The sequence below is a fragment of the Plectropomus leopardus genome, chromosome 10 (genome assembly GCF_026936395.1).
Source record: "Plectropomus leopardus strain MGB_pleo_1.0 chromosome 10, ASM2693639v1, whole genome shotgun sequence".
Classification (NCBI taxonomy): domain Eukaryota; kingdom Metazoa; phylum Chordata; class Actinopteri; order Perciformes; family Serranidae; genus Plectropomus; species Plectropomus leopardus.
The window spans coordinates 32,136,671-32,163,323 of NC_142185.1; the positions used below are offsets into that span (position 1 = coordinate 32,136,671).

General features: G+C 39.2%; 3 protein-coding genes across 6 annotated transcripts in view; 2 read left to right on the forward strand and 1 right to left on the reverse strand.

Moving 5' to 3' along the window:
* Positions 1-4,847, forward strand: part of LOC121948961 (radixin) — a 45,174-nt gene extending 40,327 nt beyond the window's left edge. For all 3 annotated transcript variants that reach the window (XM_042494531.2, XM_088083617.1, XM_088083616.1), the window contains 5 exons: positions 902-1,032; positions 1,661-1,821; positions 2,946-3,038; positions 3,161-3,370; positions 4,155-4,847. In XM_042494531.2, coding sequence (XP_042350465.1) covers positions 902-1,032; positions 1,661-1,821; positions 2,946-3,038; positions 3,161-3,370; positions 4,155-4,319 — 760 coding nt within the window. In that variant the 3' untranslated portion in view covers positions 4,320-4,847. The remainder of the gene's footprint in view (positions 1-901; positions 1,033-1,660; positions 1,822-2,945; positions 3,039-3,160; positions 3,371-4,154) is intronic.
* A 7,720-nt stretch (positions 4,848-12,567) lies between these two features.
* LOC148188577 (uncharacterized) overlaps positions 12,568-26,653 on the forward strand; it is a 68,777-nt gene continuing 54,691 nt past the window's right edge. For both annotated transcript variants that reach the window (XR_015777715.1, XM_088083619.1), the window contains exons 1-2: positions 12,568-12,707; positions 21,908-21,965. Coding sequence is in view for 1 of the 2 variants with exons in the window: in XM_088083619.1 (XP_087939745.1) it covers positions 12,643-12,707; positions 21,908-21,965 (123 nt within the window). In the remaining variant the exon portion in view is untranslated. The remainder of the gene's footprint in view (positions 12,708-21,907; positions 21,966-26,653) is intronic.
* LOC121948877 (putative ribonuclease ZC3H12C) overlaps positions 12,741-26,653 on the reverse strand; it is a 29,283-nt gene continuing 15,370 nt past the window's right edge. The window contains exons 2-6 of the mRNA XM_088083615.1: positions 19,164-20,036; positions 18,905-19,044; positions 17,454-17,688; positions 17,014-17,120; positions 12,741-16,443 (exon numbers count right to left, since the gene is read on the reverse strand). Coding sequence (XP_087939741.1) covers positions 14,921-16,443; positions 17,014-17,120; positions 17,454-17,688; positions 18,905-19,044; positions 19,164-19,924 — 2,766 coding nt within the window. The 5' untranslated portion in view covers positions 19,925-20,036 and the 3' untranslated portion in view covers positions 12,741-14,920. The remainder of the gene's footprint in view (positions 16,444-17,013; positions 17,121-17,453; positions 17,689-18,904; positions 19,045-19,163; positions 20,037-26,653) is intronic.

Consider the following 26,653-nt stretch of genomic DNA (forward strand, 5'->3'; position numbering starts at 1 on the left):
GAAATCACACCAGTGCACTCAGGGTTCAAAGGTTTAAATACTCAAAGGCGTCTGAAAGCGGCAGAAGAGAAGTGATGTCGCTCCTGGTTTCAAATAACTTCGCGTTGTGTTTTTTGGGGGGTTTTTTTTGGCCTCATAAGTAACAGTAATCGTCAGTGGGTGAGTGCAGTTATGGTTATGGGTCAGTTTCCAGCAGGTGTATTCTCTTAACCCTGTACACACCCAGTGTGTGTACTGCCTGGCTTTCTGAACAAACCAATATGAGCTGAGGTTTAATGTTGGAATTTATTGATGAAGGTTTGCGATCAATAGGGGGCAGTGCTGCGCTGAAAGAATCGTATCTCATGTTCCTCATCTGCTCACAGCATACACTCAATATAGCTCATTTTATTGTTGATCCATTTTTATAGATATTATATTGTGCTGTACAAAAACATGTTTGCTCCTGATAAAGCAATCAGTAAATCCATCCCAAAGACTGTAGATTATTTGGTCTCAGTTTGACAAGTGAAGTCTTAAGAGTCATTTTAAAAAATATATTTTTTTTTCCACATTGCCGTGTATATCTTTTCATGTTTATTGTGAAAAATGTTATATTTATGTCAGTGAGAAATAGCCATGAACTAAATCTAAAATTATGTAACAAAGACTGATAATTTTCCTACATATCAGCAGGTTAAAATGCACACACCAAACAAGGTTACTATAAGAAATCAAATAACACAAGTACACAAAAACAAAACAGCTAACACAGCTTTAAGAAAAAGTCTGAGTAAGACCAGACTCAGTAACAACGTTCTATCAATTTTCTTTTATTTTCATGGTGTTCAACGTCAAATGATCAACAGATTAAGTCAGCGGCTGCCGTGTGTGACGGTTGTTTTCTGTTTTATTTTGACAGAGCACAGCTGGAGAACGAGAAGAAGAAGCGCGAGCTTGCGGAGAAGGAGAAGGAGCGGATAGAGCGAGAGAAGAACGAGCTGATGGAGAGGCTGAGGCAGATCGAAGACCAGACGCAAAGTGCTCAGAGAGGTACGACATGTTTGTCTGTCTGTGTGAAGACCTTTAGAGTGAGGATCGTTCTGGAAAATTGTGGACTTAAAGGAGAAAGGAAAGAAAATATAACTTTAATCATAACAACATGGAATATGATTATTATTATGGAGAATAATCACACCTGAATGCCATTAACAGTCCATGGTTTTAGGGTTGATTAAAGACACAGTTGGTAGCTTTTATTAAAAATTACTCTTTTTTTTACTATATTTGCTGAAACTGTCATTACATCCACACAGTACTACACGAGACAGATAATCTGTGAAAGAATATGTTCCTCCTCCTCATAGTGCTTCTAACGGCATTTACCAGAGTCTAACATGGTTGAAGGAAAACAACCAATCAGAGCTGAGGAGTCTCTAATGCAGATGTCAGTCATATCAGTCAGTACTTGTGAACTGTTGCAAAACTAGGAAGCGCTGATCAAATATGAATCAAGACTCTGTTACTGCATTACCTTTTTTATTTTAGTGTACTGTTTAGCTGTAAAGTTAGAAAGTTTGTGATCCAGCCACCCATCGCTCAGAGTGTGGTGAGCTGGAGACAAATTTCCATCGTCAAATATATAAATAAAGAATCATATTGTAACGTGCTCTACCTGCAGAGCTGGAGGAGCAGACCCGCAAGGCGCTGGAGCTGGAGCAGGAGAGGAGGCGGGCGAAGGAGGAGGCAGAGCGGCTGGACAAGGAGAGGCAGGCGGCGGAGGAGGCCAAGGCAGCGCTGGCTCAGCAGGCCGCTGACCAGATGAAGAACCAGGAGCAACTGGTAACAGCACTCACACATCAATCATGTCCCCCACTTCAAGATTCACTGCTGGAGTTTAGTGCTTCTGTCCGGGTGAAAATGCAAATATTTGAACTCAAGTGGCAACAGCAGACTGCGAGCTCCATTAATTACATCCATCATTTAGCTTAGGGTATTCCTGTTTTCTACTTTCATGCCGTGTTCAGACTACATGATATTAGCTCATTTCAGCCTGACACAGCTGCCAATTTCTTTTTCTTTTTTAACTCTTTCCTCCCCATTGACAAGATTTTCCGTCAAACAGTGTTTTCACTGTAGTGTAGGGGACACTGTTACCGATGTTATGCAATAAAACAACATTTCCATGTCCAAAAACAAACGAACAAGACGATCTAAGGTCCCAGGGTGACAGGAGGAGAGGACTACTAACGTGCCGACTTAATCGCTATTTAGCGGCTTTTTGGAGCCTCTTAGCGGTGTTGTTTTAAAAAAATGCAACAGGAGAAACATTTAGCGACTTACTTAGATCATCAGTCAACAAGGAGGAAATTTACTGTCTCGGGCAGTCCAATGCGATTTTCCCAGCTTTCTGTCTGAAATGTGGTTTTTTAAATGAAAATAAAAAAATTTTAAAAATAATCTGTACTCACCACATCTCAGCCTTTCATACCCTCAGGTAATGAAAAAAAAACAAAAAGAAGTTATCTGCTATCTGTATCTTATCGGCCACGAGAAATTGGAATTATCGTTTTAGCAGTATCGGTTGAAATAATCATTATCGTGCATCACTGTTTCGAACATCACTCCCTCCGATTTTTAATGAGGCTGTTATTATGAAACAGGAGGAACTTGTGGTGATCAAATGTAGCTCCACGAACACAACGATTTTAGTTTATGATCTCACATATTAAAGAAATAACAGGTTTTGATTTATTTGTGTGGTTCAGGATTTACATGTAATAATACACTGGTGTGTTTAAAACATAAAACATATTTATGGAGCAAAACCAGTTTTACTTGCGTGAGAAGAAGCTAATTCTGTCTGTGTGATATTATTGTACATGAAAATGAAATTGCAGGCTGTGGACACTACACTGTATTCAGTTTGATAACTTTTTACCTGCATGTGTTATTGTTTTCAACAGGCGGCTGAGTTAGCGGAGTTCACTGCCAAAATCGCTCTGCTGGAGGAAGCAAAGAGGAAAAAGGAAGACGAAGCCACAGAATGGCAACACAAAGTAACATAACCTCTGTATATCAAAAAATTGTTATGGTTTAGGAATAATTTCAGCTCAGCATCACTCAGAGTTTGTATCTTTTGTCGTTCCTCTCTTTAAGCGTGCGCGTTTGTTCTTTGCAGGCTCTGTCGGCACAAGAGGACCTGGAGAAGACCAGGGAGGAGCTAAAGACGGCCACGACATCTCCTCCGGCGCCGGAGCACGATGAGGAGGACGAAACAAATGCCGAGGCGAGCGCCGAGCTCCTTAGCGACGGCATCAGCAGCCAGCGCAGCGAGGAAGAACGCATCACCGAGACGCAGAAGAACGAACGTGTCAAGAAACAGCTACAGGTAGGGCGTCAACATCGAGGTCTTCACAGGTAGAGAAAGACCTGAACCCTGATGGAGCTGGAGTATTTATTCAGAGATCTGATCCGAGCGGTTAGTGTATTTACCAACAGTCTACGTTCAGAAAATTGCATCCTTTCACTGTGAGACAGCGTTAAAAACAGGAAACAAAACAGGAAAAGACACTTTAGATAAAGAAAATCTACGACAATATTCAGTCTCACATCATCACACTGTGTAACATCGAATATTAACCAGAACTGATGTGAACTGGGATGCTGTTTTTCTTTCTCTCATCACCCCTCTGTCCCTCTGTCTCTGTCCCTCTCTCTGTCTCTCTCTCTCTCTTCTCTGTCCCTCTCTCTCTGTCTCTCTCTCTCTCTGTCCCTCTCTCTGTCTCTGTCCCTCTCTCTGTCTCTGTCTCTCTCTGTCTCTGTCTCTCTCTCTGTCTCTCTCTCTCTCTTCTCTGTCTGTCCCTCTCTCTCTCTGTCTCTCTGTCCCTCTCTCTCTCTCTCTGTCCCTCTCTCTCTCTCTCTGTCTCTCTGTCCCTCTCTCTCTGTCTCTCTCTCTCTCTCTCTGTCTCTCTCTCTCTCTGTCTCTGTCTCTCTCTGTCTCTGTCTCTGTCTCTGTCTCTCTCTCTCTCTGTCTCTCTCTGTCTCTGTCTCTCTCTGTCTCTCTGTCTCTGTCTCTCTCCGTCTCTCTGTCTCTGTCTCTCTCTCTGTCTCTGTCTCTCTGTCTCTGTCTCTCTGTCTCTGTCTCTCTGTCTCTCTGTCTCTCTCCTCCTCAGGCTCTGAGTTCAGAGTTAGCTGAAGCTCGGGACGACACCAAGAAAACGCAGAACGACATGCTGCACGCGGAGAACGTCCGGGCGGGCAGAGATAAGTACAAAACCCTGCGCCAGATCCGCCAGGGCAACACCAAGCAGCGCATCGACGAGTTTGAGTCCATGTGAGCCGGGAAGACGGGTGGACGCGACGATGAAAAAGAGACAGTTGGTCTCGTTGCCATGTCAACGCCTCACTTTCCTTGTAAAGCCCAAAACCCGTTGCCACCCCAGGAACTCCTGCTTTTTTGAAAAATCTTTCCAGGAGAGCGACCGGCTCACGGGCTTCGTAGCTTCAGCCTCGCCAAAGCTCTGCACAGCAGCGGTTGGCCAATCACACTGCTACCTGCTTTTTAGAGCTCCGCCCCCGCCCCGCCCCGACGAAGCACACGTCCTCTAATCTGTCGGAAAAATAGCAAGCGGCTCATCCTGTCACCGACCTGGACGTCTCCCCTCTACGACACTGACAGTTTTAATGCTTGCATGCATGATCATGAGAGAACTGGTTGATATCATGCTTCTACTCAACAAAATTAAACGGCCATTTGTAGCTTGTTGATGTCGCCGGCACGCTTGTCCGTAACGCTTTAATATCTGTACCTTACTTTAATGTCATCAGTTGAACGATTTAAATCATTTGTTTTAAAAAACAGAAAACGCCTTATTCGTCTCATTTCCTTCCCGTCTAACATTACTTTTTGTCATTTAGTGTTGGGAAAGTTAAGTTCTGCCGTCGTTGATCTGTCATTCATCGTCATTTGCTCACTCAGAGTCGAGAGCAAACGTATGCAAGCTAGATTTTACATTCTTACTGTGCTGGCATTCTCCATCCATTGACACATTTGTTCAGATATATATTTTGCCCCACAATAAAGAATGAATTTATATTTCCAACTATGCAGCTACGGTATGATCTGAAGAGTCCTGACTTAAGTTAGAGGCAGCAGAGTTGGATTTATTCACAGAGGATGATGTGTCAGATTTACATGTTCAAACCTGACGCACGCTGTTGTTATAAAACTCAATGAAAGCCTGTTTGTCACTGACTTTTCTGTTAGTCAATTGCCTGACTTTAGACGCTGAGTAAAAAGGTAACGCCCACACTGACTCCACGCCACACTACTTTATTTCAGACGTTTTGATCCTGATCAGGTCAAAATGCTTGAAAAGATGAAACCACATCAATAAAACAATTAACAATTAAATAAATTACACAGAAAATACAAAGGAAAAGAAAAACAGTGAAGTCAAAGCCATATTACAAAACATCAAACATGTTTTATATCAATAAATTATATTATTATTCATTAACCCTCTTTAATATTACTCACTCGTATCACTCTGCGCACAAAATGTGCTTTGAAAAATAAAACACATTAATATTATTTTCTTCTTTCATTTAGTTCAGTTTTTATCCAACATCAGTCCTAATCATAAATATCAAATATTTATTAATTTTTAGAATTTTAACCCTTTAAATGCCAGGTTTTTATCATGATGCCAATATGTTGTTAGATGAAGGAAAAAAAAAAACCTTAATTGCTTTCAATATACTACATGCAAAGTAGATTTTTTGATAATCACAGCCTGGGATATGTCTGTGATTTTCAGCAACATTAATTGTGACAGTGCAACAAGTGGAAATAGCATGCATTTTCTCCATATGCCAAATATGGTAAAAAAAAACAAAACAAAACAAAGAAAGACGTCACCAGGTGGAAAACAGCAAAAGGCAAAAGCCCAGAATGACAAAATAATACAATGCATATTTTTATGCGTTGATGGTTGTGGGATCAAAAATTGCACTTTGAATGGGTTTCAGTGGCACATTTTTGCACTGAACAGTATGAATGTAGCAGTTTTGTTTACACGGTGTATTTTAGACTGATTGAGGAAGCTGAGCTGGAAATGCCAAGATTAAAAAAAAAACATGCACAATCTTATAAAAATTTATGCCATATGCATGAACACAGCCAAAATTATCAAAAAACGAAAAGTGCGTAAAATGTGCCAAACTGTCCTTGAGGGTTAAATAAACAGAAATGTAAACAAACAAAAACAAATATGTTCAACCAAATATGACACAATTTTGACATGGGAAACAAATTTTGAACTGTGCAGGTGTTAACAGGCCAAGTCTTAAAAATTCAACAACAAAAGCAAATTATGTCACAAATATACTGTAAGCTGATCCAAACAAAGCTAACAAATTTTTATTTACTTTTTTTACAAAACAAGCTGCTGCAAAATGTTTGTGTGCAGTTCTTCTAATGGCCACTTGAGGCTGTCTCCAGAACAGCGAGTCTTTCACATTAACCCTTTGAAACCTGGATCGACGTTAGTTTACTTGTGCTGGGTTTAGATGCCTTTTATAAGTATCTAAATGTTTTAACTGTGAACATATTGGTGTTATTTCTTTAAAAAAGGAGAAAAGGTACAGAGCAACTTGGTAAGAATTGTCCCAAAAATGTCCAATAAATGAAATTCATAATTATTATAAATATTTATTTAAAATTATGTTACAGAATTATTATTATTTTTTCAGGTCATACTCTACTTTTTTATTTTTACTTTCCTTGTTTTATTATTTTTGCTAAATTTGCGATTTTTTTTTGTTATAATTTTGTGCTATTTTGGATAATTTCTTCTTAAATTGCCCATTGCCTTCTCACCATGTTTTTAACAAAAAACAAACATCAATGTCAAAAGTAAATGTGCTCAGGTTTCAAAGGGTTTGAAAGGTCAAACTTTACATCTGAAATAAACCTTTTTACAGCATGGTACAAAAAAACCCCAAAAAAACAAAAACAAAAAACAATTTTGATCTTTAAAGTTAATTTCAACATCCATGACAACTGAGGGGGTGAAATTAATATACTGTTTATAATTGAATCTTCTGTAAAAATGTTAATCAGGCTTTAATATGTGCAAAGTTAAGGGCGTGGTCGTTACCATGGTAACGACGTTACTTAGCAAACGTAACCATGGCGTAGCTTCAGATTCACGGAGGGAAGCCATAGCTGTTGTCGTGAATACCGTGTTTTCACTTCGTGGAAGGTAATAGTAACGTTTTGGTCGCCAAAAAAAGTTTTGCTCAACTTTCGGCTTTACTAAGGAGTCGGGGGTTTTTCTAACGGTAAGTGCATTTGGTTTTATTGGTTTTTGAGCCCGTTTTTCGGCAGCGAAAGTTAGCATTATTACCGTTAACCGCACTGTGCTAACCGAGCTAGCAGCTAGGCTATCTCCAGTTTGTCATCCAAAAAACGGTCACGTCCGGTTCCAGAAATCAAAAACGTCGACGGCAAAAATGCCAAATTCGAGGCCTTAAAGCAAAGGTATAAAAAAAATAACAGTAATTATATTAATAATATAATAAACGGGTGTCGTCGCGGTGGCTACGCCCACTTACAGTCCTCTTATTATGCACATTTCTATGGAGAAAATTGGAGTTTAGTATCGATAAATCGCATTATTTCATTAACTGTTAGGGACTGTTTGGTTCATTTTACGCCCTTTTAAGTCATCATTTTTTGATAATTTCGGCTGTATTTATGCATGTGGCATACATTTTGGAAAGACTGCTGTGGCAATCTGTGTTAAAAGTCAAAATATTCATCATTTCTATATCTTAAACAAACCTGTCTCATATTTTTCTAAATTATACTGAACCAAAAGTTAATGTTCCCTCCATCAGTGTTACAGCATATAGCCAACAACAACAAATGGATGTCTCAACCCCAAATATACTGTGGTGGGAATCACCAAACACCACAGGGTTCAATTTTATCATGATACTTAACCCTCTAAACCTTAGCAAATCGGCTTTATTAAATTTTCAAGTAAAATACAAAATAATAAGCCTTAACAAGAAAATGACCTCGAGAAGGTGATTAAGAATGACTTTTTTCTCCTGTAACATATTTTTACATCTGTAATTGCGATAATTGAAAATATAGTTTTCTGGGTATTTTTCTGTTGTTTGTTGATAATACTTAAGAATCCCCTCAGCTAATTTCCAGATAATTTCTAGTTTGTAAGTTATTTCTTGTCAAGTTACATTCCTTTTTTTTTTTTTTTTGCATTTTTAAAGAAATCAAACCAATTTGCTTTCAGAGGATGAAATGCAGGCGGAAAGTGTCTGAACCCAGCACAGGAAAACAGATGTTGATTCAGGTTTTAAAGGGTTAAGTCATGGTCCAATATTTTTGCAATATGCTGATAATTTCGATAACATATATTGTGATATATTGCAATTTATTACCCCTTTTCAGCTGCAAAAAATCCTATTTAATCTAATAACATGAAATTTTCAGTGTTTTCATCTCACTTCAGTCATATTTTTTGCAGCAAAATATATCCAGTGAAAAAGCCATTGATTATATCATTCTAGCGCGCTACCAAAAGTTTAATAAGTATTTACAATGTTAATAATTAATATGATAAAAGGATACTTGGTGTCTGTGTATTGATCGTGTGTTGCCAAAGATCAGCAATCCTAATTTTGAATCAATAAGGAAAGTCACAAACAACATGTGAAAGCTTGAGTCGCGCCTTTATTGCTCACTTTTACATCACACACAAGAACTGTCAACATGTCTCATTCGGCCACATTTTCCCAAATTCTGTAGGTAACATGACAGGTTTGTTTTTTGTGCTTTTATTTTGGATTTCATTTCCTAAAGCTCAGTTGACTTCCTCGGCCCTAAAGACACCCACTCCGAAAAAAAAAGATATTTCCGTTCAGCTCAGCTGTACATGACAGCTCCTCATCTGCAACACCGTGAAACAGCAGCAATGGCCCTAACACTTTAATATTTTCTTTTTATTTTGGTTTCATATAACCACCATTGACCTGAGCACAGGGGGAAACATTGAAAAGCAATAAACAGCCTTTTATTCGGCTTTGGTCCCTGAAGAGGTGGCAATTTAATTATTTCTGTAGCAGAAATGAAATATTAAAGCACATTAGAAATAAAGATGTGAGCAGACTGTGATAAACAGAGACATTGTTGATATTATACATGTTTCTCTTATTGGATAAAACAGCTGGATCTGAAAGAAAAAGAGCAAGAGCAATAAATTACAAACCAGCATTTTATCCGTCAGACAAAATCCACACAGAAATTCTTAAAGGTGTGTTCAGACTGAATGAGAGGCAAATTTTAGACATAGAGGTGAAATGCAAGATGCCTCTGTGGAAGACTCACTGACCAGCATCACCCCTGTTCATTTTCAGTGAGGTTTCAGCTCTTAAAGCATTATGGGACAGCGAGCAGCATGAGACTGACCCTCCTTTGTCGCTGAACACAAATGAAGGTGATATTTGCAATGATTTGCCAAAAAAAGACCAAGAAAAAGGTGGTTAAGTGCTGCTTACAGGCCTTTTTCACAGTGGACATTTTCACATGTCACAGTAAGACTAGCACAGTGAGGAAATAATAAAATCCATTACTGTAAAACTTCAGTTAATACCTTGGGTTATTATTTGCTTAAATCGTCTGTATGGGACGAGCTTTTACTTCCTTTTGCACAAAACTGTTGCTCAGCAAAGACGGGATATACAATCAAATCATTTATTTAATTCTTTGAAACCTGGGCAATTTTGTTTTATTTGTTTATTTTTTAAAAACATGGGAAGAAGGTAATGAGCAATAAAAGAGGAAATCACCTAAGTATAAGAAAATTACCTGAAAGTTTGTCCCTAAAAAAAGTGAAATTTAAAAAGGAATGGCCTGAAAAATAATAATAATAATTTTAAGTATTTAGTTATAATATTTATGAATTTAGGTCACTGGACATTTTTCATAATCATCTATAATGTTGTATTTAACATTATGTTACAGAATATTTATACATATTTTTTTTGCTTGTGTTATTTTTTTGCTTTTTACTTTTATTTTTTGTTTATTTTTGAGATAAATTTCTATTAACTTTTTACTAATTTCTCGCAAAACTTTGGGCCATGGCATATTTATTTGCTAATATCCTTCTAACCACGTTTTCCAAAGAGCTCAAACCAGTTTGCACAGGTTTCAAAGGGTTAAAGTTGGTCCAAGTCTCTGTCACACACACAAATGTTTGGTGCATTTTGCTCGCTGATGAACAGCCACAGCTGACGTCGGGCTGTTTGTGTTGAGAAACCATAGACACACAGAAAAGCGAGGTGGGAATTTGCCTGATCATATAAAGTCTGAACACTGTCCGGCAACATTTATGGAAAAAATCAAACAATATAACGTGAGCACAGTTAGAAATGTGAACATCTTTTCATTCAGCACCACCGACTACAATCTCTTCTGCAGATAAACATGTACAATTAGAAAAATAGCTCTTAACAAGTTCATGATCATAGAAAAATAGTTTTTTTTGCCCTCATACACTAAATAATATCCACAGGAATGTTGACATAACACCTTTTAGAGGTTTGTTAAATTAAATCGTCACACACACCAGCACACAGTGCCAGTCAGACCAGCAGGGTGAGAGCGCCTCAGTCAGAGCCGACTGACTCCCTCAGCCGTTATCTATCACTGAGGACTCGCTCCTGACACCGACGCCTTTCAGATTACAGCACAGCCCCCGAAAAAAAGAGCTTTTCAAGTAAGACAGCTGCAACGCAATAAAGAAGAAAATATGAAAGATGTTGCGAAAGATTTGGAGCCTGTGGCACAAGTTTAAGAAGCTCATTAAACCTTTTTTTCTACTGCTCTCAACCTCAGTATATTTTTACTCCAGAAATAACCAGAAATACTGTTTTGAAGTGACGCTAACAAGTTTCAATTCGTCTCACAACCACACGGTAATTATCTGCTTCTCACTGTCGACATAACCTCCACCCCTGCTGAGTGTTTTTTTTTTTGGGCTACACAGCACCATTTTTTTTTTAAATTCACAATTCAACATAAACAGTAACAGCTGTTTCCAAAAAGTGCATTTGAGACTTCCTGCACTTGGAATAAAAGGAGGAATAAACCCACCTCATTTAAATAAAGGCTAAGAACCAACCGTGACAACGTTTGCCACAAATACTCACAATATTCAACTCGAAATATTTTTAGTTTAAATATTCTCATATAAAACAATGATCTCCTTAAAAAGTTTACAGGATACAATTTGTATCAACAAAAAGAGGTGTCATCTGACCGCTAGACGTTGTGCGAACTGGGCAAGAGTTAGTTTAGCTTTACAAACAGTTCTTCAGACATTCAAATAATCCCTGTGGTAGAGATAATTATAAAAAAAATTATTGGTATTTCATAAGAAATGCAGCTGAAAGTGCTTTACAGTGAGAGAAGATGACCTAAAATACTTTGAAGGAGAAAGAAGACAAAAGAAAAAAAAAAGAGGAAAAATTAGTGACATGAATTACTTTTGGTCTGAAATTTTCACTTCATTTTGGAAAATTTAGAAATTTAATGATGAGTTAATTAATAAATAAATAATTTTGCTGTCCTCATACAGAACATTATTTTGTGATGCCTGGAAAAATATGTAATTTAGACTTTCCAAAAAATTAAACTTGTTATATAAATGTATTGATGGCAAAGTAAAGTAATAAGTTCAAGTCCTTAATCAAAATTAATAAAGTTATTACCACTTACATTTTTTTTACTTAAAAAAAAATTGTAACTCTTTCTTAGTCCACATGTACACAGGTATTTTTGAAAGCACAGTAACAAAACAAAAAAATCCAAATTAAAAGCATAATTGATGGATCATGGAATTGAGGATCATGCCAAACCAACAGGCCGCTGTTTAGCCAAAACCCTAAAGCCGTGTAGGTAATTAAGCAAAGAAGATGTTGGCCAATCAGAGGCATCGCATATGTTACAGCTGCAGACGACTTAATCAAGTCATCACTGCATTTCCAGTGGCTTTTTAGCCACCGATCATCTTTTAGCGACCCATCAGTGTATTTCCACTGTGGATAGTGGCACGAAAAGTGTTTCTTTTTTTACCAAAGCTGCATTTCCTGCAGGTGTTGTGCCCAAAACCACTTATTTTAAGCCAAAACATTATCGTTTTGGATGTTTCCACTGGTTTCCGCCACTTAATGACATACAAATGCAACAATTCTGTGGCATCATATGTTTCTGACATATGATGAACTTTTCTTCTGGCAGTTCGCTCGCTATTTTGGTCACGTCCTTTTTAATTTGACCAAAGATCTGTTTTAAGTGACCGAATCGAGTTTGGGAGAAAAACTCGTCGAAAAATCTTTGTTTAAAGAACAAACAAACCCTGTTAACATGTGGACGAGGCCTAAAAAACTGCATTGTGATTGAACTGATGAGATCATTAGCACCTCTGAGAAAAGTTTGTATAACTAAAAACCACTATCTTTTTTATTTTCAGAGGGTGATTCCCAACTCTTGCCAGTCTGCTCCTGTATTTAACTGCAAAGCTGTGGATCTAACCGGAGGGTAAAGAAGAGTGGTACTAAACCCTCCTCATGGTGTCACTGCTGACAAAGGAAACCCTGTGTCTCTTGAGGACAGACATTCATGCACACAAAAGGTAATAAATTAACATTGTTTTTTAAATTATAATCAAAATAATCAATCTTCCTTCTACCTAAACATTTCTGGTGCCAACAGCCACATTTGTGTGATTTTTGATATGGTTTAAAGATGGAAACATAAATAGAGGGTGTGTTTAAAAAAAATCAGTACTGAAAGCTGAAGAACTGTGAAGTCAGCTGACAGGGCTATCCTAACGGAGAAATAGACTCATTCAAAACTGAACAACAGCATGGGGTTTTCGAGTGGAGTTTTTGCGATCTTCTATTGCGGGTGCCGCTTGAGTTTCACTTCCCTGTTGGGGGAAATCCACAAAATCTCACCACAGCATCTGATCGGCCACCTGTCAGACAAGAAACCCTTGATCCGTTTCCGGAGCTCGTTCGAGCACTAAATTCTGTAGGAATGTATTGGCAATGAGTAATTAAATATTTTATATTATTTTACATACCCCACACTGTCATCATCTGTGACTGGAAAAGTGAAGCATTTCACTCAGATGGAATTTGAGCGATACTTATACCCTGATATGATTGCCAAAAAAACAACAATAACAGAAAAGTGCCAAAAAACAGAATAATTTTAAAATATCTAAATAAATTAAAATATAACAAATAAATTAATTCAAACTGAACAATACTGTCACCCTTGAAAAAACACATTAAAAGCTTCCCTAAATACACCAGTGTCGCAAACATGCACATCAAACCCCTGATCTTAAGTGCTGAAATATCAGGCATATTTATAGAAAAATATGGCAATTTGGGGTTTTCCCTTTACAAAAATAACATTAAAAGTAATGAGAAATCTTCCCTGCAGTGAAAATAAGCAATCCATTAACAGTATATAGGAACGGTTCACCTATAAAATTAGAATTGATGAGGACAACTTTTTTGTTGTCTCATGCTTCCACGGTGAACGGAGAATCCAAGAAAGCTGAACATTTTTCAGTAAATGCATTTTACAACAGCAAAACTGTACAGTACTTCCTAAACACCAGCATTTTTTCTCTTAAACTTTACAATTTAAAACACTTGCAAGAAGTGCACTCTGAGCATCCCTGCCCAAACACGCTACTCATCCGACATCAGACTGCTCATACCAGACCCCACAGAAGTGTGCCAGGCTTAGAAGACACTTTTTGTTGTGGCCAAACAGTGAAATTACAACATCCAAGTCCATTACGTGGTGCCATTTGGCCCAAAAAGACTTTTCCCCACACTCTTAAGTTGTGAAAGAGATGTCTGAAAATCAGTGAATACATTTTTTGAGCCTCACCACCAAGATGAAATGACTGGTTTTACTAGCAGAATTTGATCAATTCGTCTGATAACATTTGAAAATCTCAGAGAGCTGCAATATTGAATCATTTTATCTCCATTCAAGTTAGCAAAATGGGCCGGACGATGCGTAAAGTAGTGTCGATCATCTGGGTAATTTTACATGGCAGTTGAGCATTTTTGGAGTTCATGTGCCACTGAGCAAAAGTAGGAATGAAAGGGATTCTGCTTCCTGCACTGTATCCAGGTGTCTGTATGCTTCCATGGTTATTACTGATGTGTTCTCAGTCATAATGTTTTAGTGAAAATGCATGTGCTTTGGAAGTATTGAGCATACTTGGTAAATACATGAAACCGGGATTATACAGGAAATGGATGTTTTGTAGGGATGCACGTCATTGGATTTTTTTTTTCAATATCTGATACACTGATAACAACTCATTAGGCCGATAATGGATATCAGTATATCCACTTTTTTCCCACCTAATTTTATTTTTTATGCATACGCTTATGAAATGCTTTTCAGTGTACTTAATATTTATTCATTGGTCAAAATAAGAAACATGCTTCAATTTAGGGTTGATGTTTTGTACATGTTCACTTTGTCAATTTAAAAATATATATTGGTTTGTGATATTGGCAGAAAACAGCATATTGTCCGATTCCAATATTTCATTTTAAAGCCAATATCTGCTGATACCAATGACATGCGGATATTATCGAGCATCCGTAATGTTTTGAAGTAGTTTTGCTGTTGCTAAATCTGTACTTCAATTCATGAAGAATGTACACCATTTTTGGATTCTCTGTTCACCATAAAAGTGGTGAGTAATTTATATGCAAGTGGCCATTTTGTGGATGAAGTATTCCTTAGAGGATCCTTGGTTTGTTAACGGGATTGCAAGGGATAAACCTGTAGATCTGAGCCTGGTTAAGAACCGTGCTGTGACTTCTCCATCAGAATTGCAGCTGCGAGCTCCTGAGCGTCCACCATATGAGGGTTCCTGGTCATCACCATCCTCACCAGATCAGGAGGGAAGATACGGCTCAAGTTAACAAACACCCTCTCTCTAAGGTCCTGGTATCGACCCAGGGAAGGGGGCTCCTGGTGCTGGGGCACTGGAGGCAGGTGGTTGTTGTGGGTTGTGATGGATGGAGGGGTTAATGTTAGCTGTGGGAGCGGTGGAGGACTCAATGCTGAAAGGCCACGTGGTGATGAATGGGCCTGCCTGCCCCAAGGAGAGTGCCAAACCTTCTCAGGGACTTCTGGAAGACTCTGGAAGGCAAACGGATCATAACAAGGCTTAGGGGACTGCTGGTAATGGGGGTCCCAGTTAATCTGATGCTGTGGTTGTTGGTTTAGCCCAGAGAGGTTTCTTCGGGGATGAAGTGGTGACTCTTTGTACACTTGGGAGTCCTGAGGCCCAGTGTCCTGCCAAAGAGATCCCATCACATTGCGGCTGACGGGGGCGCTCTGAGAGTGGGAGTGAGCAGTGGATGTTTGATGTGTACGAGCTGGGAACGCCCCTGGGAAACTGCTCAGCAACGAATGCTGAATCTGGGGTGGAATGTGGTTAGATGGAGGCTTGAAGGGACGTGGAGATGCATGAGAGGTAGCAGAAGATGGATGGTCGTCCAAACCCAAACCGTATTGTCTCCTTAGTGCTTGAGGAACAGGATAACCATGAGGAGCATGCTGGCCCAGTCCAGGGGGAACACGGCTTACAGGGTGGGCGTACTGGCCCGAGCAGTGATGATGATGGTGAGGATGGTGGTGGTGATGGTGGCACTTGGGGCCCTCATCTAATAAAGGGTCAGGGGAGAAGGAGTCTGAGCTGCCTTCACTGCTGCAGTCTGACAGCAGTGATCCGGCTCGCAGATCAGTTGTGAAGGAGCTTTCCGGACTCTGTGGCACTACCAGGCTGAGGCTCGAGTACGGCTTCACCAGCGAGCTGTAGCCCAGGTCTGGAGACTCACATCTGTGGTAAGTTTCTGCCTGGCTCAATCCAGAGGCTCCAACAGCCCTGGAGCTGCCTCCAACACTTCCCCCAGGGTGCTCCCATCGGTCAAAGCTTCCTAATACAGGGGGCCCCCCAGGAGCAGGATACGTTAGAAAGCTGCTGCTACAGCTACTGCTACTGCTGCTGCTACTTCCCCTACGTCCTTCAACTTTGGACTGAATCCGAAATCGGTCCTCAAGGTCAGTGAAGGAGCTCCGAGGGCTGGGGTTTGGCTGTTTCTTTGGAGTGCCTCGACTCAGCTCGGCCTCAGCCATTTCTCCTGGTTGACCTGGACGTTGGCTCTTCACCATCAGAGTATCTTCCAGCAGACCTTTAGAAGCGACTGATGAAATTTTGGCACTAGCACGGAGCTCATCAGCCACAGCACGCTGGGGCTGGTTACCTCTCTCAGGATGGTAAAACTTGCACTTGTGGCCATAAGTGCACTTCTTCGCTAAAAGACAAAAAAGGAAAAGCATTTTGAATGTGCTGGAATTTAAGCATTTATAATATCTTGGTTAGTGGATTATGTTTGCATCAGGGATGCACTGTATTGGATTTTTGAATTTTGGCTGATTCACATATTATATTATATTATATTATATTATATTATATTATATTATATTATATTATATTATATTATATTATATTATATTATATTATATTATATTATATTATATTATATTTTAAAACAGATATGTCTATACTGATGACATGCCAATATTTGTGCAAAAGGAAATGACCTGAACAATGTTGAAAATTAAAAAGATAAAAGTAACATTATTTGAAATCTAAAGTGACAATAATTATAATTATGCACTTCTGGATTTTGTCTATGTTTGCTTTTTTTAAAGCAGTTTTTCAGGCCATTTTTGTGCCAAGTTACTTGTTTTCCATTTTTTGGAAAGAAATCAATGACTTTATTCTGGTTTATAAAAATGTAATGCTTGTGAAAGATAACTAACAGCTTTTCTTTCAATTACTTGAAGTGCACCAATGACAAGAACAAAAGGGCATTTTTTACCATAAGGACATGGTTGTTTCCTGTGTTCAGGAATAATAGGCCTCTTCCTCAGGAAGTTGTCCAGACTGGGCCCGTGGCGTCCCAGCGGGTCATCTGGTGGCATGAACCTAAATACACATTGATCGATTAAAGCTAAAACAAACACTTTCCCATGACAATAGATCACTTCAATAATATGACAGACAAGGCAAAACTCATGATCTGAAGAAGGTCATATCTTTTCTTGTGTGCAAAGGGGATTCAGGCAATGAGGTAAAAGTGGAGAGAACAAAGATCAAAAGAACTGTGATGAGGAAATGAAAGTGTCTGTTGAGTAGATGGGAAGTCCTTAATTCTTCCATTGTGCAATCATAAGAAGGATAGCAGCTTGGTTTTAACTTCTTTTACAAGTGTTGGGAAACGCATTAAATTTGTTCTCCTTTGGCATGTGAGTTGCTTACTTGTCGTTTACAAAGGAGTACATCAGAAGACGCTCATCAATGAATTTCTTCCACTCTGGCTTCTCATTGGCAAGGTCGCGGTAGTTGTCATTGGAAACAATGATGCCATCTGACTCAAAGGCCAGTTTGACGATGAAACGGTCATCATAGCAAACCACACGGCGCCCCTGCACGCGGCGAGATGGAGTGAAGACCAGGATCTTCTCTTTCTCTAGTCGCCGTAAGATCTCTTGGTCTGAAGAAAGGGGGGGAGGTTCAGTTTATCATAAAAAGGGATAAGTAAAAGTTAAACATTTTCCGTTTGGTATTGAAGATCCATACAAAGCAGAATTTTTGCAATCCAATCACCAGAATAAATGTTGGCATTGTATGTTTGTGCAAACAACAAATATGTTACATTTGTACATAACTATGGCAGTGAAAACTTTGTTTCTGTTTGATTCACTAATGACATGGTTAGAGTATCCTTAGTTTGAGGAACAAAAAAAAACACTTCATTGTGGTTAGGAAAAGATCATATTTTGGCAACCGCTTTATTGGTTAAAAACAACTGCATTTATTTGCAAGACAACCAGTCGAAAATGTATTGATGTCTCATATGTCTCAACAGACCCATGTTAGATGGTGAAATAGCCGATGGAAATGCAGTGATAACTTCCATAAAACAACTGGTTTGTTGTTTATTGGTCTTAAACAGTGGTCTTTTGTTTTTGTTTGTTTGTTTGGTTTTTTTTTTGTATTTTTATGTATTATGTAAACATTTCTTTTTAACATTTTGATGTTTATTTAATTAATAATACTGCAATTTATTAATATTAAATCACAATTGACTCCATAAAAGATATGCATAATCAAATAATGGTTCTATGGATTCATACTTAAAAAAAAAACATTCATTTTTACAGAACCACCAACATGCACGTTACACGTTATTATGTAGCAAATACATTGAAAATGTATCTTTTAGCAATGCTGTGGTTAAGGTGTGGTTAGTTTTGGCACAAAAACCACTTAGTAATTGTTAGGAAAAGGTCAAGTATTGTTTTAAAATACCTTTTTGAGGAAAAGCCACAATGTCATGGAAAAATACAAGTGCTTTTCATGCCTAAAAGCAGCTGCAAAAACAAAAACAGTTTGCTATAAAGCAACCATGTTTGTTATTTGTTGGTTTTAAACTGCGGTCTGCAGCTTGGTAGGCGTCTTGCCTAGGAGCCACGCCATCCACCATCCCCTCCACCTACCGATAACAAAGTCAGCTGGTATACTATGTCATTTTAGAAACATTGATATGACATATATAAAAAGTACAAATGTAAAGTATCCGTAGTTTGCAGACATGTAAAATGTCAACATTTTCTTCCGGTGACTGTACTTGGCTTTAGGTGCATCCTTTTGCTTATAGTCATTTCATTGTAACTTTTAACATCACTGAAAGCTATAGTAGCTGTTACCTGTGATGAGGGCATCAGGTCGTGACTGTTCCTTTCTCCAGGCTGGAACAAAAACAGTTATGTCTCGATGACCTCGCTCCAAGAACCAATCAACAGCCAGCTGGATCCCTTGACAGGAGAACACTTCCTTATTTCCATGACTGCAAGAGCAGAAAGAGGACATTAAAGACATGTTAAAGGCACAATCACTTAGTGCAAACAAATCAGTTGTCCTCCCACCAAAGTTTAAAATCACTGAAGAGCATGAACCATTTCTCACCTCATGGCTACATTGCTCCCGTCCACCACAACCGGACGAAGGTTTTCTTTGTCCTCAAGCAGCTGGGATGGACACAGCAGCCGGCAGGAGTCCAGAGACGAGTTGGAGGAGGATAAAGAGGAGGAGCAGGCCAAAGAGGATGATAATGAAGATGGAGACTGGGAGACAGTCGAGCCTCCTTGTTGCTCGACTTCTATCTTGGTCCCTAGTTTGACCAGCTCACCCAGGACGTCATTGATAAGTGCAACTGGACCCAGTTTCCTCAGCACCAGCAGCACCAGCTCCTCAGAGTAACCTAACTTGAGAGCAAACTCCACCTTGGCGCGGTAGTCTGTGACAGGGTCACTGGGAGGTGATATCTCTGACTTAGGGGGGTCTCCAGCAGACTGGTTTGGTGCCAGGTCCAGCCTGACTGTCTGAAGGACTGAAGAGGACTCTTGGTGGCGCAGGTGATCTTGCTGAAGGTTTTGAGATTCAGAAGTAGACCCACTCTGGAGCCGTTCATCGTCGCTGTCAGAGAAATTGCTGCAGCTGCTGCTGCTACAGCTTGAATTAGTACTAAAACTTGTGCTACTACCAATGCTGTTATTGCTGTTACTCGGGGCACCAGCGCCGACCTGTAAGACCCCTGTATTCCCAGCACCTGTCCCAGTGCTCAGGCCGACCTGCCGCTCAGCACCTTCTACATGGAGGTAGTCCAGATCCAGCCCCAGGCTGAGGATGTGGCCCGTCCCATCCTCCAGATGGTCCTTCACGCCCATGAAGCTGTCTCATACATCCAGCTCCACGCCCTCCGTGACCTCTCGGGCACCTGGCAGACCCCACCGTTACTGCTGGTGGTTAACAGCTTAGTTACTGGTTCTTGGAGTGACGCTTGAGGGAGACACAAAAATCGACTGGTTAAAATTAGTTTTCTCAAGATGAGAACATGCCTCGTCTCCAGATTGAGCGCAGTGTGGTTTCCTCTTACAGCTTGGAAGAACTAACATTCTGTGACTTACCCCTCCGATACAACCAAACGAAATTCGGCCCTATTATTTCCCACTCTATACTGATTTGGCAACGAGTGTGGAAACTAACTCAGAGATGCAGTGGCACACTTAGACACCCACATTTCAAAATAAACTCCTCCCTTTGGGTGGTAAACTGATTACTTTTCCTACATACATACACATCCATAATGTGAGGGAGAGTGCAAATGGGGGCATTTGCACTCTCCCTCACATTATGGATGATGGATGCTTAAGAAAAAGTGAGGTTGGAAAAAAAGAGTATCAATAACCACAACATTTGAAAAGTATATGGGCACATATATATGATTTGTTATTATACCCTGCACAAAGCTAAATAAAAATGTGATCACAAAAAAAGAATTGAACCGCTCATCAGCTGTTTCTGACTGTCGTTACGTTGACAGATGCTCACTGATGGTCTGACACTGGTGTGTCAGGGCGTGTTTCAACGTGTTTCCTTACACAGAGAAATGTGGAAGTGGCAGTATGCTGATTGCAAACAAAAAGATTCAGATTCACCAACATATTCATGATGGAAAGCAGGGTTGGAAATCAACCTTTTTGTCTGCCTGCCAGCATGGCTAGTGGATTCAAAAATCTTTTTTTTTTTTTTTTTTTGACTGGTGAGTGAAGCAAATCAAGCAGCCACTTGCATAGTTAACCGGCATTTTCAACTGGTGGTATGAACAAAATCATCCGGTGTGCTCGTGTCATGAATCTGACAGTAATTTTGCAGGAACACTTATTGTTTTTTACAGATATTAGTAAATGAGACCCACTGTGATCAGATCTCAGTCAAGCTTAAAAGCTTTCAGAATAGTTTGGGAACTTGGTTATAATAGGACTCTGCTACAGAAAAACCTCTTTACAACAGAAAAAACACTGATTCCCATGAAAAGTCTGACTTAAACATGAGTATATGTTTTCTAAAGTTAGATGGAACGCAACAGGCAAGCTGTAACTTGTCTTCTGTAATCTCACCTCCCTTTCCTCCCATTTCTACTGATTTGCATTTTAGCAGCAAAGAGCTCTGTTGTCAGAAAGGCAAAATACCAGGCGCCTGAGTCAAGGCCACAGGCAGACTCTGCATACATTCACCCAGGGCCGGCCCCACCCACTCAGCATAGAAGCACTTGATCAGGACTCCCTCATAAACAAGAGAAAATAACAAAATAAATATGGAACTTTTTTACTGACAAATAGTGACAAAACAATAAGCTCAGAGACGTGTGAAATAGACAATTTAAAAAAAAAAAAGAATCACAATTTGTGGCTGTATTAGCTTCAGTAACAGAAACACAAATAATGAACGAGACAAGAAAGAAAGTCAACACAAACTGGGATAAGTATCTTCCTAAAACCATTCTTCGACAGTGAGCCAGCACTGCAGCTCACAATTTATGTTACATAATTTCCATTTTGAGGTCAGTTGAGCGTATACTCATTTTGCAACAGCCATATGTTATGTCTTTATTTGTCTGCATGTCCGATTTTTTTAACCAGTTTGGAATTTAAATAACTAAGTCAACTTTAACTCTAAAGACACATGAAACCATCTTCAGTCAATATGTATTTACAAAGCTTCAACCTATTATGTCTTTACTTAATTTCTTTCATATATAATGTTACAGTAGAGGATGTTCATATTAAACATTGCTCATTTTCAAATAATGACATAAATGTATGTGAAACCAGTCTGAATTATCTGTGGGTTTTTTTTCTACTCTGCAGTGTGACGTCGGCTTGGGAGGGATTTCTGTACATGGTCATCTGCTACTGGGACAAAACTGTAAGTGTTTACATGGCTTACCTATACTGCTACATGTGGCATCATCCTATCGTCAAGGAAACTTGTAATCTTAGTTGCTGATGTTGTAAATATCTGCCTGATGTCAGATCATATTCCTGCCAGAATATATGCAGTTGTGTTTCTACACTTTAATTATTGGGTTTTTTTTTTTCCACGGTAGAAAGTGGTTCTGTTCTCTGTTGCAGTCATTACCTGCCAAACAACAGTATGTGGACTGTGTGGTAAAGCATTTGTCATTTATAACATGTGAAAAGCAGCGCTAGATAGCCATGCTGAAGTAGCTGTATTAACTCTCATCCTGAGCTTTGCCTTAAAGTCACGGAAAAGCCAGTGAAATGTGATGGTAAAAATGTGTTGAGAGAGTGTAGTTATCACACACACATCACGTAGGTGCAAAGCTATCATAAAACTGAGTGCCTGAGGAAAAAAGTAATGCCTGCACTCTTACTCTATGCCACCCAAATTTAAAGAAATTGTCTATGAACCTTGAAAATCCAGACAGAATTCATGAGCCTTGCATGAGGAATGTCAGTTTTCTCTATTGGAACAATTTGAAAGAATCCCTAATGGTCCCAAACGCGTCTTTTTCTTCAGAGTGTGGCCTTGCGGGCGTCCATGAAATGTTTGAAACAAAGAGATCTGTTGTGACAGGACATTGCTTAGTGACCCCTTCAAATATGTGTTGTGTTGCTTCACTGTAACCGGGACACACACACACACACCCACACACACACGCAGAGCTACATAATCACAGGTCTTTACAAAAGCGTCCCTACAGGTTATTTATCTGTGAATCTGGTTCGGTCTTGTTGCATCGTTTTCGCTGAGTGCAACATCAGGCCTTTTCTTCATTGTGCTGCAGATTATCAGAAATGTGAATAGCGGGCAGGGTCATTTTTCCTGTTGTCTCTGCTCGCCTGTTTGCTCAGAGGGCCATACACAAACAAACTGAAAGAATAAAATCAGCGATATCATCACAGCTCCTGTGGTCATTGGTGAGATGTGGACAGAAAGGCCGTGGGTCTGTTTGGGTTGCTTTAGACACCACTTCACACCACAAACAAAAAGCAGAGTCATTGTGTTGTGTGTTGGTTGTTTATCTGTGGAAATACCCATGAAGGGTAATTCCAAAACATCAAACTGCTCCCGGGTCTGTGAGACTTAATGCAGACCAATGAGCACTCTCAGGGAAAGCATCATAAGGTCTCTGTCAAACAAAATGTTTTTTTTCTGTTATATCCATTTGCAGGTTTTTCAGACATTGGTGAACCCCCTAATTATAGGTGATTGACTGCATTCCCACTGCCAGTGAACGCACAGCTGCAGCACACGAGTCTGCTGTTCTGTCAGCTTTTGTGAGTGTGTGGGTTGTTTTGTTGGTGTGTCTGTGCGATGTCATGGACAGGCAACAGGTAGACAGCAGGCAGCAGCAGAAACAGAGGTCTTTGAAAACTTTTCAGTGGGTTCCTTTCTTTATATCTCAGTGCAGATGTATTTGGATCTGTGTTTCAGCTGCTTAGAAGGAGACGGATGGTAATTAGTCACGGCCCATCATTGCATTTTGCCTGTTAAGGAGCTGAAATTACTGCGATCACCCTGGTGTTGTGTTCCCATCAATGCTGATCTGAGCTGGAGGTGATAAAAAAACCGTGTCTAGTGCAGAGTCATCTGACCGGGGTGTGCATGCTGATCGTACGCATTCATTGCATTAAAAAGACAGATGTTAGCAGGTGGTGGGATTTTGTTGTGCAGTGGGAATGAGACTTTATGCTGCTCCAGGCAAAGTGAGAGCACCTCAGATTTAGTTCAGCTGTTTGGACTGTGTTGACATTAGCCAAAACTTAAATTTAAACTTCTGACATGGCAGTGTGAAGCCTCCGAAAAGACAAAACAAAGACCGCGCTACACATTTGTGTCTTTTTGTGTTTTGTTGGGTTTTTTTATTCAACTTTTTCTTTTTTTGTGTTTAGTTTCAGGTAATTTTCTTATTACTCATAACATGTAACTTCTTCCCATGTTTTTGAAAGAAATCAAGACAATTTCGTCAGGTTTCAAAGGGTTAAGGGTTATTTTTGTCGACCAGTCTCTGCAAACTAACTGAAAACAGTTCATTTAGATGTTTCATGCATGTGTATGTGTGGTTTTATTTTAGCTTCAGTTGTAATGAGGAGTCTCTTGGATCTCAGGCTAAAGCACCGGAAAGCAGGGGCCTCTCAATGGCTCGACCCCGACGTCTAAGCCACCGCGTCGCTGTTTGTCAACTTGAATGCCATAAGAGAGCTGGAATAATTTAGTCCGCCAACAACAAAAGAGGCTCAAAAAGAAAGAGAGTGTGGTTTTTGGTGTGTGTGTGTGTGTGTGTGTGTATGTGTGTCAGGGGGAGGGGGGAAGAAGTGTGTCTGGCTTGCCGTCCTTCAACAATGCAGCTGCCACCCAATCTGTCCTCCTGTGACGGGAGTATTGTCCTCCTGACCTGAGCAGCGTGCACAGACGGAGGGGCTTTTTAAACCCGTTCACCCCCAAACACACACACACACACACACACACTCTCTCACACACACACACAATGCCTGGTGATGCAGCAGTCACACCAGCCTCTGTCACAGGTTGCCAGACGGAATATTTGAGGAGTCAGCAGAAATATGACGGTGACACAGCGAGTATAAATCACCCAGTCAGGCGCAGTCAAGTACTGTATGTGTGATCATCGCAGTCAGTGCGGCTTCTACTGTTCCACTGTGACTGTAAGTTTCAGAAAAAAAAATTCAAATTAACAAGCTTTATGGTTTTGAGCAGATCGCCAAACTCCACTTTCACTTCGCACTTTGGTGAAAGAAGCCCAGATAAATTAAATATAGAGAAAAAAGGGCTTTAGTAAATGGCATGAAAGCAAATCTCATTTTGGAAAAACAAGCTGTTGTCCAACAAGATCTTATTCTACAAAAGCGCTGTGACATTATGAGGGTTTATGTTATTTAAAGGTCATTATATTTAATTAAAACTAAACTAAAACTAAAACTAGGTGTGAAAAAAAACATTTTAGTCAACTGAAATATAAATAGCTAGAGTTTAGAAACAAAGAAACTGAAACAATTTTGTGTGCAAAAGTACTTAAATAATATCAAAATTTAGAGGAAATGTGGTGTATGTGCTTTGGTGCATATGTTTATTTAACTGTACCTATTCTGAACTTTCCAAATCTCTTTCTCCATATTACAATTAAAAAAAAAAACAACTTATACCAAAACGAATAGAAACTGAACTAAAACTAAACATTTTCAAACAATGAAATGTAAGCTGAGATGAGCAAACCATTTTTAAAAGTAACTGGAACTAAACTTAATTGAAATGTGAAAAGTAGAAACAAAATAAAAACTAATGAAAAATACAAAACATTAATAACTCTGGAATAGATAAATGATTAAAGCAAACCTTTTTTTTTTTTACAAAAGAGGTTCAGAACCAAAGAACCAACTTTTAATAACATGAGCTGAAATATGTTTAATTTCAAACAATTTTTGCCTTTTAATGCTAAACCCTCATCACTACAGAGCAGGGGCGGATTATCAGGAAATGGGCACAGATATGCAAAAGTGTCTTTACGGGTGTTTGGCTCCTCTTGTAGTTATTGTGTGTCTCTGTGCAGTTCCTTTGCATCTTTCTGGTATCGTTTTGAGTCTATTGTTGGTCAGTACGCGTTAATTGTAAGCAAAATTTTGTAGGTGAGGGCCAGAGGGCCTCACTTACTTTGGGCCCCTGGGCCAGTGCCTGTTAAGCCTGCTAAGTAATTTTTTCATGACAATAGTAACATAATATAGTCTTTTGTGTTTCTTTATAACATTTTAGCTGTAAATAATATGAAGAATACAGTGGCTGTTTCAGAATATTGCAAAATTTGCTGTATAAAGGCTTTTACAAACTGGGGGCATGATGAATAAATGACTTCAGAAAGCAAAATTCTCCTTTGTATTAAAACTATACTTTCTTGCAGCAATGCGAATTTGTGACAGTTGCAATAAGTCCACCACTGTCATGAAGGCACGTCGTTTCTGCAAAACGTGATGCCTTTATCAACAGTGCAAAACCACAAAACAGTAATTCCACAAAGACAGGACCCTCGCTTTTTTGCCACGCAGCATAACATTTGTATTGGGTTAAAAATACTCATGACAAAAACAACGATCGGAAAAATTACATTAACACGTGAATTAATTGCACAAAAAACAGTCCCACCCCCACAATTCAAAGATATTCAGTGAATTGTCACACAGAAGTAAAGAAACAAGATAATATTTACATATAAGAGGTCAGAATCTGTGAATTTAGGTTTTTCTTTCTTTACAAAAATACTCAAAAATTAGTCAATTATCAGATTTGTTGGTGATTCATTTAATAGTTGATGACTACTCAATGAATTGTTGCAGCTCTAAATATACTATTCTAACATTAATGCTGAGATAAATATCTGAAATTAACCACTTTCTATCCAAAAGAAACTTTTTCAAAGTACAGAAACTGGATCCGGTTCATTAGATTTTAAATATGAGTTTGAATAGATTCTGCACACAATATCACAAAGATTTTGTATAAAATAAATCACTTTATAACTCTCCACATTTCTGTATGTAAAACACTATAAATCGAGCCCCTAACTGCTGTTTTATGAT